The sequence below is a fragment of the Mycothermus thermophilus genome (assembly GCF_041956435.1).
Source record: "Mycothermus thermophilus strain CBS 625.91 unplaced genomic scaffold VTJ04scaffold_1, whole genome shotgun sequence".
Lineage (NCBI taxonomy): Eukaryota > Fungi > Ascomycota > Sordariomycetes > Sordariales > Chaetomiaceae > Mycothermus > Mycothermus thermophilus.
The window spans coordinates 2621837-2638597 of record NW_027191427.1 but is presented as its reverse complement, the minus strand read 5'-3'; the positions used below and the strand labels follow the sequence as shown (position 1 = coordinate 2638597).

The 16761-nt window shown below is 58.1% G+C and overlaps 5 protein-coding genes across 5 annotated transcripts; 3 read left to right on the top strand and 2 right to left on the bottom strand.

The window, feature by feature from the left end:
- Window positions 1-627: 627 nt before the first annotated feature.
- Window positions 628-2331, top strand: VTJ04DRAFT_978 (uncharacterized protein; the record flags this gene model as incomplete). Its single annotated transcript, XM_069368363.1, has 2 exons — window positions 628-1216; window positions 1277-2331. The coding sequence occupies 2 exons, from the start codon at window positions 628-630 to the stop codon at window positions 2329-2331; spliced, it is 1644 nt and encodes a 547-aa protein (XP_069223587.1).
- A 1005-nt stretch (window positions 2332-3336) lies between these two features.
- On the bottom strand, window positions 3337-5378 carry VTJ04DRAFT_977 (uncharacterized protein; the record flags this gene model as incomplete). The annotated part of the gene is made up of 3 exons (XM_069368352.1): window positions 3337-5003; window positions 5061-5246; window positions 5324-5378. The coding sequence occupies 3 exons, from the start codon at window positions 5376-5378 to the stop codon at window positions 3337-3339; spliced, it is 1908 nt and encodes a 635-aa protein (XP_069223586.1).
- A 679-nt stretch (window positions 5379-6057) lies between these two features.
- On the top strand, window positions 6058-8641 carry VTJ04DRAFT_976 (uncharacterized protein; the record flags this gene model as incomplete). The annotated part of the gene is made up of 2 exons (XM_069368341.1): window positions 6058-6142; window positions 6216-8641. The coding sequence occupies 2 exons, from the start codon at window positions 6058-6060 to the stop codon at window positions 8639-8641; spliced, it is 2511 nt and encodes an 836-aa protein (XP_069223585.1).
- Window positions 8642-9175: 534 nt separating this feature from the next.
- On the top strand, window positions 9176-11370 carry VTJ04DRAFT_975 (uncharacterized protein; the record flags this gene model as incomplete). The annotated part of the gene is made up of 2 exons (XM_069368330.1): window positions 9176-11186; window positions 11300-11370. The coding sequence occupies 2 exons, from the start codon at window positions 9176-9178 to the stop codon at window positions 11368-11370; spliced, it is 2082 nt and encodes a 693-aa protein (XP_069223584.1).
- Window positions 11371-11476: 106 nt separating this feature from the next.
- VTJ04DRAFT_974 (uncharacterized protein) lies at window positions 11477-15370 on the bottom strand (the record flags this gene model as incomplete). Its single annotated transcript, XM_069368320.1, has 8 exons — window positions 11477-11639; window positions 11730-12060; window positions 12144-13122; window positions 13203-13664; window positions 13725-14093; window positions 14149-14480; window positions 14545-15052; window positions 15113-15370. 8 exons carry the CDS (start codon window positions 15368-15370, stop codon window positions 11477-11479), a joined length of 3402 nt encoding a protein of 1133 aa, XP_069223583.1.
- Window positions 15371-16761: the final 1391 nt, after the last annotated feature.

Here is a 16761-nt window from a genome sequence, read left to right as displayed (position 1 = left end):
GAGTGCTGTCTGGAGCTGGCCCACAGCCTGGAGCTTCGGCCGGGTCACCGGTCGAATTGGAGGACGCTGATTGGAGTTCGGCAGGACGCGGCTTTGGGGAAGCGGCCGGGATCCACAGTTCGCCGCTCATCCCCACGTCCGGGCCTCTCCGTGGCAGCTTGCCGATGCCGGGTCTGGAGCGAGGTTGTGAGTCGGGAGTCGGGAGGTGGGAGGTGGGGAGGAATAAAGAGGAGTTGCCCGCCGCCCAGGTGACGACCTGATGCAAGGGACAGCGCGAAAGGTGTTATACTTGAGTTTCCGGTGTCGAGGAATTCGAGAAAGAAAGGACTGAGATACTGTGTCTCTCCGCCTTCCAGGATCCAATCCGTCCGTCGGGAATCAATAATAGAGACCGGCGAATTGAATTACACCAGCGCAGCACACAACACATACCCGGAGGTCGCCGCATCACCGCCATCCCTGGTCCGTCACTCTCGCCCGCTCACCGTCTCTTTGGATTTTCATTCATTCAAGATGCGTCGCTTCGCAACTGCGTCCGCATCTGCTACTGCTCGCCGTTTCTCCAGTTCCTCTCGAATCCTCCCAAGGTCTGCCCTTCTCGCCGCCCACACCTCGTCGTCGCCCAGAATGTCTTCCTCTCCCAAGTCGAACTCGCCCACCGCGGTGAGGAGGCTGCACGCCACTGCTCAGCATCTTAGCTCGGGACAGACCGCCGTCGGACTCGACAGCACGCCCACTAACTATCCCCGCTCACACGACCCCGTCGCCGAGGTCAAGAACACGCCATGGTTTATCGACAACAAGTTTGTCGAGTCCAAGACGACCGAGTACATCGACCTGCACGACCCGGCCACCAACAACCTGGTGACCCGGGTACCCCAGAACACGGACGAGGAGCTCAAGGCCGCCGTCGAGTCTGCCCAGAAGGCCTTCGAGTCATGGCGCAACACCTCCATCATCCACCGCCAGCAGGTCATGTTCCGCTTCGTCAACCTCATCCGTGAGAATTGGGACCGTCTCGCTGCCAGCATCACCCTCGAGCAGGGCAAGACCTTTGCCGATGCCAAGGGCGACGTCCTCCGCGGCCTTCAGGTCGCCGAAGCTGCTTGCGCTGCGCCCGAGCTGCTTAAGGGCGAGGTTCTCGAGGTCGCTAAGGACATGGAGACGCGGTCTTACCGCGAGCCGTTAGGCGTTGTTGCCGCTATTTGCCCGTTCAGTATGTCTCTTCTTTACCCCGGTTCGTTGTTCATGGTGCAATTGCTAACAGGTGCTCAAGACTTCCCTGCCATGATTCCCCTCTGGTGCATCCCTATCGCCACCGTCACGGGCAACACCCTCATCCTCAAGCCGTCGGAGCGTGACCCGGGTGCCGCCATGATCCTGGCCGAGCTCTGCGCAAAGGCCGGCTTCCCACCGGGCGTCGTCAACATCGTCCACGGCGCCCACCGCACCGTCAACTTCATCCTTGACGAGCCCGCCATCAAGGCCATCAGCTTCGTCGGCGGCAACAAGGCTGGAGAGTACATCTACGCCCGCGGCTCGGCCAACGGCAAGCGTGTGCAGGCCAACTTGGGCGCCAAGAACCACGCCGCCGTGCTCCCCGACTGCAACAAGAACCACTTCCTCAACGCTGTTGTCGGCGCCGCTTTCGGTGCTGCTGGCCAGCGCTGCATGGCGCTCTCGACGCTCGTCTGCGTCGGCGAGACCAAGGAGTGGCTGCCCGAGCTCGCCGAGCGGGCCAAGCTGCTGCAGGTCAACGGCGGGTTCGAGGAGGGCGCGGACCTGGGGCCCGTCATCACCCCGCAGAGCAAGGCCCGCATCGAGGAGATCATCGCCTCGGCCGAGGCCGAGGGCGCCACCATCCTCCTCGATGGCCGCGGCTACAAGCCGCCCAAGTACCCCAACGGCAACTGGGTCGCCCCCACCATCATCACCAACGTCACCACCAACATGCGCTGCTACAAGGAAGAAATCTTCGGCCCCGTGCTCGTCTGCCTCAGCGTCGACACGCTCGACGAGGCCATCGAGCTCATCAACGCCAACGAGTACGGCAACGGCGTCGCCATCTTTACCCGCTCGGGTCCCACGGCGGAAACCTTCCGCCGCCGCATCCACGCGGGCCAGGTCGGCATCAACGTACCCATCCCTGTGCCCCTGCCCATGTTCAGCTTCACGGGCAACAAGCGCAGCGTCGCGGGCGGCGGCGCAAACACCTTCTACGGCCGGCCGGGGATTAACTTCTACACGCAGCAAAAGACGGTCACGGCGCTGTGGAATCACGAGGACGCGATTAGCAAGAAGGCGGACGTGGCTATGCCGACGCATAATTGAATTTAAGTTGGAGTGAACAAAGGGGTGGAGGATATGTATGGATGACGAGATGGGGCAGCATTTCAAGCTCGTCCAGCACGCAACGAGTGTGGGTTTTGTGATGGTAAACAACCCACTTGGTTTACTTTATGTATATTGTTAGCTTGCATGGCGATCCATACCCTAGCAATCTAGCGGGCGAGTTTTCATGGTAACTAGCTTGACGATTCGCAAGACACAAAACCATGCGCATGAGCTACATGAGCTATGATGGACAGGCGTTGTTGGGAGGGCATAATGGGATGTGACGGAAGGAGGATGTTTGCTGCATATCCCGGCACCTAAGGTACCTAGGTCAGGTAGATTGGGTAGTTTGGCAATGTCATGAGACATGAGAACAAAGGGAAAACCCGAAACACTATGACTTTACCTACAGTGTTTGGTGAAGTATTCCTGGCATCTTATCAACCTAGCTCCCAAGATGACACCAGATATGTCCCCTTCCAACTCGAAGCCAGTACGAGTACATACTAACTTGCCTGTAGCTGGGACTCAATACATGCTCTCCAACCTACCTGAATCCATGGGGAATGTACGGTCGCCTGAAGCTCAAAACACCTGGGAGACAACTCCAATTTCAATTCTCTGCGAGAACAAACCACCGTCTTTCTCTAGTAATAATGTATACAAGTCCATCATCGTCCATCAATACCCAGGCAGCCGTCTATGCAGCCTCTCTTTTTCCCAACTCAACTCCATCCTCAAGTTATTATCCCCCAACCAGACACCACCCAACCCATGGAAGAAAAAAACACAAAACTCCGAACTCCAGATTCCCATGATTCCCAATAACCCTTCTCCCGAAACAAATGCGGCGCCAGAACATGCATGCCATCCATGTGTGGACCCCCAACCCAAACAACGAAATCAAAGAAAAACAAAACACCAACTGCCCCATAAACCATAAGAATACAATCAATCGCATCCACCATCACCACCATCATCACACCATTCATTCACATAGACTCAATCCAGAGCCTCCCCGCTCAAAATCCCCCTCAAAATCCCCGCTCCCAGCCCCTCAATCGCCGCCTCCACCTCCCTCTCGCCCACGCAGCTGGCGACCCGCCTCTCGTCCGCCGCCAACCCGCCGCCCAGCCCGGCGTTGCCAAACACGTCCTTCTTCTTCCTGGCGCGCTTCGGCGTGGCGCCGAGCGCGGCAGCCGAAGGCGAAGAAGACGCCAGGGCCGTGAACGACCCGTTCTTGCCCTCGACGGGGGCGATGAGCGACAGAGTCTCGAGGGAGCCGACGACCTCGCGGAACTCGGACGACGAGAGCGGGTGGAGGAGGGCGTCGCTTTTGCAGAGGGCGCAGTAAGCTTCGTAGAGGGCCTTGACGGTCGGGGCGGACGGGGCAGCGGCTGCGCGGCGGCTGGTGGAAGAGGGGGTGGTTGGCGGAGCGGAGGCGGCGGCAGCTGCGGCGGCGCGGTTGCGCTTCTCGATGGCCACGAGCGAGCAAAGCGCGGCTTTTTGCTGCAGGTTGAGCGTCTTGAGGCGTTGCACCGGGCCGTTGCTGAAAGCGGCGGCGGTGACTTTGTTGAGGTGGGCGATGGTGACGCGAGGGGCGGTGGCGACGGTAAGGTGAGCGAGGCTGGACCGGGCGAGCCGGGCGGGCGTTGCCGAGGACGAGGCCAGGTTATGGTTCTCGCCCAGAGGCTTGCGCGAAGGAGTCATTTGCAGGAGCTCGTCCTTGGCCTCGTTTTCGTGCTTCATGCGCGTCTCGGACTCCACCAAGTCGAGGGCGCGACGGCACACCTCGAAGGCGCGGCGCAGGTCGCCCGTTTGGCTCGAGACCTTGCGTGAGCAGAGCTCAATGGCGGCCGGGTGGAAGAAGGGAATGAAGTCCGGGGCACTGCCCTCGGGAGCCAGAGTCTTGAGACGCTCCGTGATGATGCGCTTCACCTGGGGCGCTGTGTAGGGCAGGAAGGGAAGCAGCTCGGGCTTGAGATTACGCGACTTGAGACGCGGGAGGAAGCGGTCGGTGAGGTCGAGCGCATTTGCAATACCCACCAGAGTGAGGTGAGAGGGTTGTTGCAGCGACCACTCAAAGACCCGATGGAGGCTCTCGGGATCCAGGGTCAGGATATGGTCAACCTCATCCAGCACCACCAGATAGACATTGTCGGTCTTGGTGCGCTGGAACATCTTCTGCAGGGCCTCGTCGACACGGGCCTCCGACAGATCAGAGCCGCCGCCGAGCTCCTCAAGCAGCGTGGCGTACAGGTCCTTGGACGAGCGGATGCTCATGCAGTTGATGTACGCCTTGCGGATGGACTTGGACTTCGAGGCAACTTCATCGGTGACAGCTTTGACCATGGCACTCTTGCCGGTGCCGGGGGGTCCGCTGACGTAGAGACATCCTCCGGGGCGGGCGGTGGTGCAGCGGTCGAGGAAGGCAAGCAGCTTCGCACGCTCGTCGTCGCGGCCGATCAGCTGGCCGGGGTCGGCGCTCCGCGAGAAGAGCTGGCGGGCCTGGTGGTAGACAGTCTGGGACGAAGCGGGGGTGAGGGGCGTCTGAGGAGTCGCGCGGCGCGAGAGCTTCCCAACCGACAGGACGCGGCGGGGAGTCGGAGTGACCTTGGCGAAAACATCGTAGTGGCGCGGTGTTGAGGGGGTGACTGGAGCGACTTTGGCTGTTGAGAGTCAGTGAGATGAGTTCCAATTGTGCTTGATGACTCGGATTGGCCTACCACTCTTAACAGTGCTTGCAATGGAGGTCCGCCGTGAGAAGGACTTGCGAGGAGTCGCCTCGGCCTCGGAGTCAGACTCGGGCTGTTCATTTTCCTGGTTCTCGCAGTTCTCTTGGACGTCGTTTTCTTCTTTTTTCAGGTTGCGGCGAAGACGCTTGGCGGAAGAGTCGAGGGGCAAGACGGTATCTGTTTCCGAGGTCAGTCACGACTGTTCATTTTCTCGCCAGGTCGGTCGCTTCCACGACAGTGAGCTGGAGTCGTACCCTCGTCCTGCTGCCTGGAGGCCCGAGTCCTCTTTCCAAGTGTAGTCGCAGCCATTGTGAATCCTCGAAGTGGCAATCGCGATGGTGGTGGACTACGATTGGTGAGGAAAGGGCGTTGGTGGTGGTGGTTGAGTGAGAAAGTGGAAGTTGGAATGGAAGCTGTGGAGGAATGGAAGTTTCCGCGCACTTGTAACATGGAGGTGGCGCCTGCTGGAACGCAGCGCGGAACGCGCTAACGACGCGTCTCAGGGGGCGCGCCTCAGCGCGTAGCAATTAAAGTGTTCTTGGCGTGCCGCGCGCCGTGCCGCGGTGGGGCACCTGAGCTCTATGGATGACTGAGCAGAGCTCTTATCGCTCTTATCAGTGAACCCCGCGGTCCCCCTCACAGTCCCCTCAGCGATGCGGCACTGTGGTGGAAGGAGGCGAACTCCGTCATCTTGGGCTGCTTCGCAACACTCCGTTGGTTGAAAAACAAGCCTGGGGAGTGCCCGACAGAAGCCGTAGGTGGCTACACTTATGTGCTCAAGGTTGATCCTTAGTCCAGGATGCGTCTCTCGCCATCATCATTATTCTTCAGGGCGGGACATCCCATGGCATGGCTTACTCCGTATTATGAGTACTTTGCCCCCTGACTGCCCTTCCACAGCAACCACCACGACGGTGATGAAATACTTTACTTGAGCACCGATAGAGTGATTATAGCGAACATGATATCACCTCGTCACATCCTATCCATGTTTCGGGCAAACGGCGCCGAAAGCACGAGCTACAATGCCCGCGTAGAAAAGTTCCGCCGGGACGAGTTCCCCATGCTCAACGGTATGTTGTGCTCTCTCATCATTTAATTGTCTTCGTACATCTGGCCCATGTTGAACTGACCCGTGTTACACAGGCTCCGTGTACCTCGACCATGCCGGCACCACCTTATATCCCAAGTCTTTGATCGACCAGTTTGCCAAGGACTTGACCTCGAACCTGTTCGGCAACCCACACGCTGCCTCGGCTGCGTCTCAGCTGTCGACATCACGCATAGAAGACATCCGGCTCCGCGCCCTGCGCTTCTTCAATGCCGACCCGGACCAGTTCGACCTGGTGTTTGTCGCCAACGCTACCGCCGCCATCAAACTGGTTGGCGAGGCCCTGAGAGCAGCCCCTGATGGTTTCGACTATGTCTATCACCAAGCCAGCCACACCAGTCTGGTGGGGGTAAGAGAAGAGGCGTGGAGCAGCCTGTGTGTCGACGACCGCCAAATGGAAGCATGGCTTAAAGGGAGTTGTCCTTTCGGAGACGAGGCCGGCAGCAGGCCACTCCTCTTTGCTTATCCCGCACAATCCAACATGGATGGGCGTCGATATCCTCTCGATTGGGCCGAGAGGGTCCGAGCTGGCGGCCGGAAGACATACACCCTCCTCGATGCAGCGGCTCTAGTATGTTCCGCGCCGCTCGACCTCAGCAACGCCCAGGCCGCGCCCGACTTTACCGTGCTCAGCTTCTACAAGATCTTTGGATTTCCCGACCTGGGCGCGCTGATTGTGAGGAGAGATGCCGAGGACGCCTTCAACACACGGCGTTACTTTGGCGGCGGGACCGTGGATATGGTGGTGTGTCTGAAAGAGCAGTGGCATGCGCCCAAATCGCGGTTCCTTCACGAGCGCCTCGAGGACGGAACATTGCCGGTGCACAACATCCTTGCGCTGGATGCCGCCATGGACGTCCACGCCCGACTATTTGGGTCGATGAAGGATGTCTCAGCACACACGACATTTCTGAGCAGGAGGCTATACCAAGGGCTTGCGTCTCTCAAGCACGTCAACGGAAAACCGGTCTGCGTCCTCTACTCTCCAGATCCAGACTCGACGTCAAACGACCTGGGGAATGGCCCGGTAATCGCCTTCAACATTCGAAACAGCCAGGGCGAGTGGATCAGCTTAACAGAGATTGAAAAGCTCGCCGTCCTGAAAGGATTCCACGTCCGGACTGGTGGCGTCTGCAATCCCGGAGGCATAGCTTCGGCCCTTGGCCTCGGGCCGTGGGAGATGAAGCAGAATTTCAGCGCGGGGTTCAGGTGCGGGACCGAAAATGACATTGTGGCCGGGAAGCCGACCGGTGTCGTTCGGGCGAGTCTCGGTGCCATGAGCACCATTTCGGATGTGGACAGTTTTGTCGACTTTATTGCCGAGTTTTACCAGGAGACCTCGCTGCCCCGAGTTGCCTTGGAACCGCCGTCTTTGCAACGCTCTCCGAGTCTGCGTATCCACAGTCTCGTCGTCTACCCGATCAAGAGCTGCGGAGGGTTTGAAATCCCTCCTGGTGTTGACTGGGAGGTCAGACCGGAGGGCCTCTCTTGGGACAGGGAATGGTGCCTCGTGCACCAGGGTACAGGCCAAGCACTGAGCCAGAAACGCTACCCAGCCATGGCCCTCATACGGCCACATCTGGATTTCGAACGGGGAGAGCTTCGGGTCACATACGCAGGACAGAACATTCCCACGCACCTCCAGCAGCGCGAGCTGAGGATCCCGCTCTCCAAGAATCCTGCTTTGTTCCAGCCCGCAGGGACAACTCCCTCCCGTCCTTCACGGGTTTGTGGCGAGAATGTACAGGCGCAGACATACATCTCCCCCGAAATCAACAGCTACTTCTCCGACATCCTCGGCGTGCCCTGCTCCCTGGCGCGTTTCCCTCCCGGCGGAGGAGGTCAGAGCATGCGCCATGCCAAAGCGCATCTCCAGAAGCATCAGCTGGTGCAGGCGGCGCCAACGGAGCAGGTACCTGGTTCATTTCCGCCCTCGCCGCCCGACTCGGACTCGGAACACGCCCGGACGCCGCGGCGCATCCTCCTCTCCAATGAGAGCCCCATCCTCGCCATCACGCTGCCGAGCGTCGCGGCCCTGAACGAGGAAATACAAAAATCCCACTCCGGTCGGCCTGACGTCTCGCCTGCCGTCTTCCGCGCCAACATCATCCTCGCACCAGCAGATGATGATGGTCAAACCCCGGACAAACAAGACTCGCGGCACCTCGCACCTTACGCCGAGGACTGGTGGTCCGGTGTGCGCATCGGCCCGCGGCGTTACGAGTTTGAGTGCCTCGGCGCGTGCAGGCGCTGCCATATGGTGTGTATCAACCAGCAGACGGGGGAGAAGAGCGACGAGCCGTTTGTGACACTGTCCAAGACAAGGCGGTTTGATGGCAAGGTGTTTTTTGGGGTGCATATGGGTTATGCTGGATCGCAGCAGCAGGAGACGACGGTTGGACAACTGCCGACGGTGAGGGTCGGGGATGAGGTGCTGCCGGAGTGGAGACGGCGGGGGTGATGAATGCCGGGCCGGTTCGGTCCCGGTCCCGAGGGGATGGGTCCAGATGCAGTGGATGGATCGGTGACGTCGGTGAGTGGGGTGGGTCGGTGGCTTCCCAGAGATTCGGAGCGAGCGGCCGGGGATGGGATAGGATATGGTCTGGTCAGGGGTGGCGAAGCCACCTTCCTTCCAGTTTGTTGGGTGTTGCTTAGTAACACTGGATTTTTGAAGCGAAGTTCGGAGTTCCGATGAATGGATGTGATGACCCTTTGACTTTTTCAGCTCTCATCGGTTTTCGGCATATTTGTTGGCTGAGAGATGCAAGTGAAAGTCCCCGACGTCAAACAAAATACCGGGTGTCCGTCCGTGATTCGAAGCCACCTCTGCTGTCTGACGGCTTGTGGGTCGCTGAAAACTGTGGCTTCCCGACTTTGGTTTTTTATAGGTACCGTTAGCTGCTGCTCTCCTCTCGCACTTCTCGAGATCCCGAGATTTTCAGGTTCTCAATGACTTAAGGACCTACGGAGCACTTGTCTTCAAGTCGCCTTCGAGATGAAGGCTCACCGGCCTGGGCCCCAATATGGGCCGGACTTCAACCTCCGCCTTTACCACCAAACACATTACCGACAAGCTTTCTTCGAGGCTGCAGCTCGGGACGATGTCCGGCCTTTTGTCTTCCCATGGGGATATGTTGGCAGTTTTTTCCTGCCCGTGTTGTACCTCAGCTTCCCTCACGTCCACCGCCCCTGGCTCTACCGTCTACGCTGGGCCGTGGCCGCTACCATTCTCTACCTTCACATCCGCCTTGCGCAGACCACCACCGCTTCAGACGAAGCTGTCTCTTATGTGGCGGGACTGGTAGCTGTCTGGTCAACCATTTGGTCATTCAACTTACTCTTGTTCACGAGACCGCAGTGGGATGCTGCCAGGGTCGTGTGCCGGAAGAGAAAAGCGACGGAGGTCACGAGAGAGAATGGAACCGAGAACGGAGAGAAGACGCCTGGGAAACAGAATGGATCACAGAACGGGCTCGTTAATAGATTCAAGAAACAAGCTCCACCACAGGCTACCCCTGAGGAAAAGTCCTCCTTAACCGCCACCACCGCCCCAGACGAAAGCGTCGCCGCGGCACTCGCCCAAGGCTACGAATACGTCTGGCAGCCCTACCCAGCCGACGCGCCCTTCCTCACCCGCTTCGCCTGGTCCGCCGACCTGGTCACCACGTTCCGCGGGACTGGATGGAACTGGGCCGTACCCTCCGTCCCTCGCTTTCCTCCTCCTCCTCCATCCTCAACAACGCAGCCGTCCACCCCCGTCCGTCTCGACCAAATCCCCGTCGCCTCCCGCGCCGGAACCACTCGCAGCACCACCTACGCCGCCTTCCTCCGCTCTCGCCTGACTCAGCTCGCGCTGACGTACTTCATCCTAGACGTCATGATCACCGCCTTCCGCAGGGACCCTTACTTCATGATGGGCCCCGAGTACCCGGCGCACGAGACACGACCGCCGCTCGTCCCGGAGTTGTATGTCGGTCTGTTACCCGCCGCGTGCTGGTCGCGGTGGTGGTGTCTCGAGCACGTCGTGCCGACGATCCGCCACCTGACGGGCTTCGTGGCGGTCATGGCGGGATTGCATTTCTACGCGGCCGTGGCGCAGGTTGTGTACGTGACGGGGCTCCCGGCGCTGCTGGGCGGTCGCGGGAGCGAGAGGGCGCGGAGCTGGCTCGGGACGTACGCCGATCTGTGGCAGTACCCGGACGTGTACGGCGAGTTTGTGGAGGGCGTGCTGGACCGCGGGCTGGCGGGGTTTTGGGGCAGTTGGTGGCATCAGACGTTTCGCGCTGGGTTCGTGGCGCCGGGGAGGTGGTTGGAAAGGATTGTGTTCTCCTCGAAACAGGTGACGAATGGGGCAGAGGATCAGGACTCGACGCGGAGGTCGGATAAGGCATCACCTACTGAAGAACAACCCAGGACCAACCGCGGGGAACTGTCGAGGTCATCATCATCATCATCGTCGTCCTCAACCACGAGAGCAGTGGTTATCGTCTACATCGAGATGTTCCTTGCCTTCCTCCTCAGCGGCCTCCTCCACGCCGTCGGCGGCCACACCTGCGTCGCCCATCGCATGGGCTTCACCCCGGTCTACGACAAAAACAATATTTCCGATCAACTACCCCCGCGCCGCCACTGGGAAGAACCCGTCTACTTCTTCCTCCTCCAGCCCGTCGGCGTGCTCGTCCAATCCCTCCTCTCCCACATCTTCTCCCACTTGTTCTCGAGGCTGCCATCAGCAAAAACAAACAAACTGCTCCGCCGCGCGGCAAACTTCGTCTTTACCTTCCTTTGGCTCAAGCTCTCCGGCCATCTCCTCTTCGACGACTTCTCGCGCGCGGGACTGTGGATGTTTGAGCCCATCCCCGTGTCGTTTCTGCAGCTGCTCGTGCCGGCGTGGAGGGAGCCCGGGTACGAGCGGACATGGTTGCGGTGGGGGAGGCGGTGGAAGCCGGAGAGGTGGGAGAGAGGCGGAGGGTTTTGGGGCGCTGTTTGGGAGGGGGTGTGGATTTGTATTTTTTTTTTTTTTAATTATTTTTCCATTGGGATGGATTTTCTAGTTGGTGTTGGTGGCTTTTTATGTTCTTATGCTCTCGTCTGTTTTGTTAGGATGTACAAGCCAAAGGCGAAAATCAGGAGGTCAACATGGTTGTCGAACAGACAAATGCCTACAAAGAGTCAACCGATGAGAGATAAAAGGCAATCAATATTACATTACAATGTCTAATCAACTTCCTCATCTCTCATATACATTTCACAGACACTACTAGCACCTAGTAATTGTGTGCCTAACGTGCCGCCCCTACCGCTCAACCCTGGCAACAGCCTTCAGCACATCCATGTCCACCTTCTTCCTCCTCGCCGAATTTTCAACAGACCGTATCTCCTCCTCAATCCACGCCAAAAACTCACCATACCCCGTTTGCTTCTTTTCAAGCACTTGCCGGAACGCCAACAGAGCAAGCCTTTTGTCATTCGGGTCAGCCTTGACTTTGACATTGTAACCAACTCTGAATCGAAGCCAAAAGAAGAAGGATAAGAATAAAATTACTTACCAAGCCACCTCCCCCTTCCTCACGCAACAAACATAGCCCGGATACCTCTCTTTCCTCGACCGGCTGGTCAGCAGCACGTACGCCACGTCGATGAGCGTCTTGAGGGTATCGATGAGCACGCGCGCTTTGGGCACCCCTCCCCTTTTTCCTCCTTGCTGTCGGCTAGCAATGGTGGTCGTGATAGTGGCGGCGGCGGTGCGCAGACACCGGACGTACGCCCACATCTTGACCGCCGTCTCGGCAAAGGCGGCGAACAGGTTCGCGAGGACGGTGCGGCGCGGGTTGTGCGAGGTGTCGTAGAAGAGGAGGTGGGATTGGATTTTGAAGGCGTCTGGAAAGGAAGAAGGGCACGTCAGTCAGTTTTCTTGTAACTGCGCGTCATAACTTCGTTACTCAAGCGGGGGAGGGACTTACTCAAAACCTTGCGCTTAAAATTCCACCCCGGAGCGCGCGCGTATTCCACCGTGAGAGAATTCAGCACCTTCTCTGGCCGGACCAACTCCCGCCCTCCCGAGACAAATCCTTCTCGCTGCCGTTTAATCGCCAGCGAGCGACTGTCAATCCACAGCCCGCAATACGGAAACCTCCTCGGGTCCTTGCACATGGGCACCTCAACGTCGCCCACCCTCAGCCGAAAATTCGCCAAACTCTTCGCCGGCGCCACCGACACGCCGTACTCGGGCACGCCGGCCAGCATCACCTCGGCGAACCGCCGCGCGCGCGCCGGGTCGGTGGTGATGAGCACAAAGTCGTCGATGAGCCGCATCAGCAGGGAATGGTGTCCATCATCGCTACTATTATCCTGCAAAAACCCGAGCCGCGTCCGCTCCAGGTCCGCGTACAGGTAGCTGCACAGGAGGGACGACAGCACCGAGCCTTGCGGGATGCCTGCGCGCTGGCGGTAGTACTTCTTGCCGATGCGGACGAGGTTCTGGGCGATGTGCGACTCGGCGAGGGCGAGCAGCTCGCGGGTGGACTGGGCGCGCTGGACGGCGGTGGGGACGAAGACGGTGTTCTTTTTCCGCCGCGCCGCCGACGCGAGGGCGCCGCCCCCTTCCTCCTTTTCCTCGAGCTGCTCCGCCAAGGGGCCGGCGTCGCTGGGCACGCGGGCCAGGGTTTGCCAGCGCTTGGTTGGTTTCGCGGAGGGGGAGGAGGCGGTTTCCAGCAGGGCGAGCTCGGCGTGTTTGGAGAGTCGGTAGTGGGATTGCTGGGGGATTTGCCGGAGGAGAGCGGTCATGGCATCTTGAGGGATGGTGTCGAATGCTGCTTGGACGTCGACTTTGACGAAATAAAAGGGACGGCCTTCGCCGACGAGAGCTTTGAAGTTTTTGATGCGATGGTAGATGTCTCCGACGGAGAATATCGATGAGCCCAGACGTTCTGGGTTTCGAGACTGTAATCATCTGGTGAACAGGCTTTGTCCAATACCAAATATATGTTTATGTATATATATGTACTTGTTGAATATCTTACCTTCTCGAGTCTGAGAACGGAATTCACCGGACCCAACACAGCATTGATACTAGGCCCTAGCACCTTCTTATTGCCGTGGAGAAGCGTACGTCGGCGCAGGTTCATGATGGGCCGCATCTTGTCCTGCTTTGGCAGGAGGCGCACCTGGGAGCAACCGAGGCGGCGGGACTGGAGGATGCGGAGGGCTTCCTCAGTTTTAACCTCCTCGAACATGTTGGTCTTGAGCAGCGCCATAGCCGGTTCGGCCACATAGCGCCAAATGTCGTGGCGGAAGAAGAACAGGCGGTAGCGGTCGACGCTGGACTCGGTCACGTAAAAGTTGCTCCGAATCAGGGGTATTAAGAACGAGTCGAAGAGGTAGTAGAGAAACTCGGAAAAGATCTCGATCCTCTTGCGGGTATCCGATTGCGAGCATTTCTGCCCGCTCAGAGACGGGGGAGCAAGCCATTCCAGGTCGTTGATCTATCAGAGTGTTAACAATAAGCTGGGCTAAGACGCGATGTCGTTGTCACGAATACGTACCTTCATCCCCTGCAACACTTCATGGAGGCAAAGACTCTCGAACCGCCGTAGATGGATAAAGTGGTGGACCTTCTTGAGGAAGCACGCCTTGTTGTGGTCGCGGACATCACCCGTGCCCCAAAACTCATCTGGAATTACCTTGGACAGGACGGCTTGGCAGAATGCTGAGACGCTAGAAGCAGGAGTAGCGAGGTCGGTAAGGGAAGTGTATTGGACATCAAACGTAGGCAGGATGCTGGGCCTGGATTTCTTCTTGCGCTTTGACGGCTGCGTGGATGGCCGAGAAGACGCCTGAACGACCTTGTTGTGGTTGTTGTTGTTATCCATCGCCGGTTTATTTACTTTACGGGTCCTGGACATTCCTGGAACCTAGGTGGCTTTTCAGCATGCACCCTCGACATGATGCTTTTCAACCTCAACCTACCGGACAGTAATAGTGCAACAACTCGGCGTAAGAACATCGCGAATGGAGCACCTGGAGCTTCCGAACAAGCTCCATCGTCTTTCCCCTGAGGCGCTTGGGGACACGGATGGCAGGCTTGTCCCCCGACTTTGTTGGAGGAAACTTGGCGGCGATTTCCTCCTCGCGGAGGGTGTAGTCCTGGAACTTCTGGGCTGTCTTCTGGCGGTCCACGGTGGAGGTGAAGACGTTGTGAAGGCCGAACTGGCGAGGAAATATGTACATCATAATGTGGACAACGCTGGGGTCATACTCTCCAGGAGGGGTACCCCTATGGGGAAACCGGTTGAGGACATCTTGATGCAAATAATGAGATTCTGGTTCACACAAATTCGGGGAAAAATATGGGGAGAGGCTTACGGATGTGGCGTAGGCCGAAGTGGACAAGCCCCTTAGCGTTGAGGGCTGCCCGGGCATACAGCATACGGCTGCGGACAAACGAGATATCGGATGGTCGAAGCTCGGCAGTAGGCTTTGAAGGAACAGCCAAAGTCGGCTGTTTTTCTAAGGGCTGCTGAGGCAGCAGCGGCTCGAGCTCAGTGATGGGGATGCCACACAGTTGGTAGAGATTGCCCTTGCCAGCCTTGACGAGGCGGAATATGGCATAGTCGGCCAACAGGTCGATCATGATGCGCTCGCCCTCCTTCCCCAGCAGCATGAGGAACTGCGGCCAAGGCGGGGCCTTCAGGGCGCGTACATGCGGGTTGGGAAAGACGGCGCATAGACCCGGAATGAAGGTGTCGGCAGCGCCGGGATGGGCCCGAGTGTCCTGGCCGGCCTGTCGACGGAAGCCGTCGCAGAGGAGGTGGCGCGGCCAGGAGCCAGCGGTCTCCCTCTGGAACATAAGCCAGATGACAAAGTCGACGATCTGCCATGGAAGTCAGCTAGGTGCTGTGATGAAAACATATCGTGGATGTGCCGGTCATACTTCAGCCTGTGAGTACATGCACCCTTTGAGCCCATCAGATAGGGTGACGTGAGACTTGTCTCCTTTTTGCGAGAAGTTCAGCCACTGCTGCCAACGGAGATGGTGGGTGCTGTCCTGGTCATTTCGACCTTCCGGGTGCCCAATAGCGCCAGTCTCGGATGGGAGACGGCGGGATACATAGGTGTTGTCGAGAAGGTCTGCCAATTTCTGCTCATCCTCGGAGACTACAGATCCGGGCTGGGGCTGTCCGATGGACATGATTTTCCTCCTGCGAAGTCGGGACGAGGCAGGGAGTCGTGAGAGGGCATATTGCCTCAACGTCTGAGTCTCGGAATAGTAATGTGAAAGCAGGGCATGCTTGAGGTTGGCGGGGGCAGCCTGACATTTGATTCGTTTTGATGATGGCTGTTGGTTGGAATCATCAGAGCGACCATCACCACCATCGGTGTGTGACCCGGGACATGGGCGTTTGGCTCGGGCCCTCTTCCGTCCCCGGGTCTTCCCCATCCTCGACGACCTTACCGGAGTCCAGAATCAGGACAGGACGGAATTGTGAGAGTGTGGAATGTGATGTTGCAAGGTTCCCGGCCGTTTGGCAACAATGCACAAGGTATGCGCGTGAGTTAGCATGTACAACCGTAGGAACTAGCTCGTCCTATGCTTGGTCTGAGTTGTGAGTTCAGTAATGCGAACAAGTTGATGTTTTGTTGGGTGCCGTCGCAGTTTTCCCGACCCGCCTCGTTTGTCGATATCATGTCAATTCCGATGGTTTGAAATAGAAAATTGCACGACAATCAACCGGACGGGAAGTTCCAGGCCAATGGTAACGGAGTATCCGCAAGTATTCCATATGTGTGGATGAAATGGATGGTGTTGAGCCCATTGAGAGCATTGACGCGTCAAGTCGCGTCACAATCAATTAGGCTCATCCAAGACCGTGCGGATCGAGAATGTCTCACCGACGCCAGTTACTTACTTAGCAGCCACATTCAACGCTCAACACCACTGCGCAGCCAACAACATGGAGAAACGTGGAGGTGTTTCCCATCCAGCGACGCCATGCAGACGCCGCCTTCTGTGCACTTCATGCGCCAACGTCTAGTGATTCACCCGTCGTGATTTGACTTGCTGCAGTTGTTTCGCAAAGGCACACAGCTCCAGGGGTTCATCCGAAGCCATGGAAAAGTTCAAGATGGATACGAGCAACAGGGGTGCCATGATGCATGACCCAAGATTCGGGATTAGCCAGGTACTGGAAGTGAAGTGGATGGCAGGACGAGAAAGAACACAAAAATCCCCATCACTCCGCGAGCCGCATTTCAAGCCGAGACGGACGTATACTGGTCCTTGATATTTTTTTTGTCGCAGAGGACAGTCCGAGAGGCCTGGCTTGCATCTTGAGCCCTCCTTGAAACTCGATCACTCGGACATACGTGCTTCTAGAAGGAACAAAAAGCAATTGCCCAAACGTACGGAATGGCAATTGAAGGACGGCATTATGGAGCTTGGTGTTTGTGGTGTTCGGGTGGCGCTCCCTGAGGCTGATCTTTTGCCGATGGACGCCCAGACCAGACTCCATCCCACATCGGTTGCAAGCCGACCGTGTGCCACGCCGAGAGCCTGCTGCAGCCAGCCTGATGAGAGGGGTT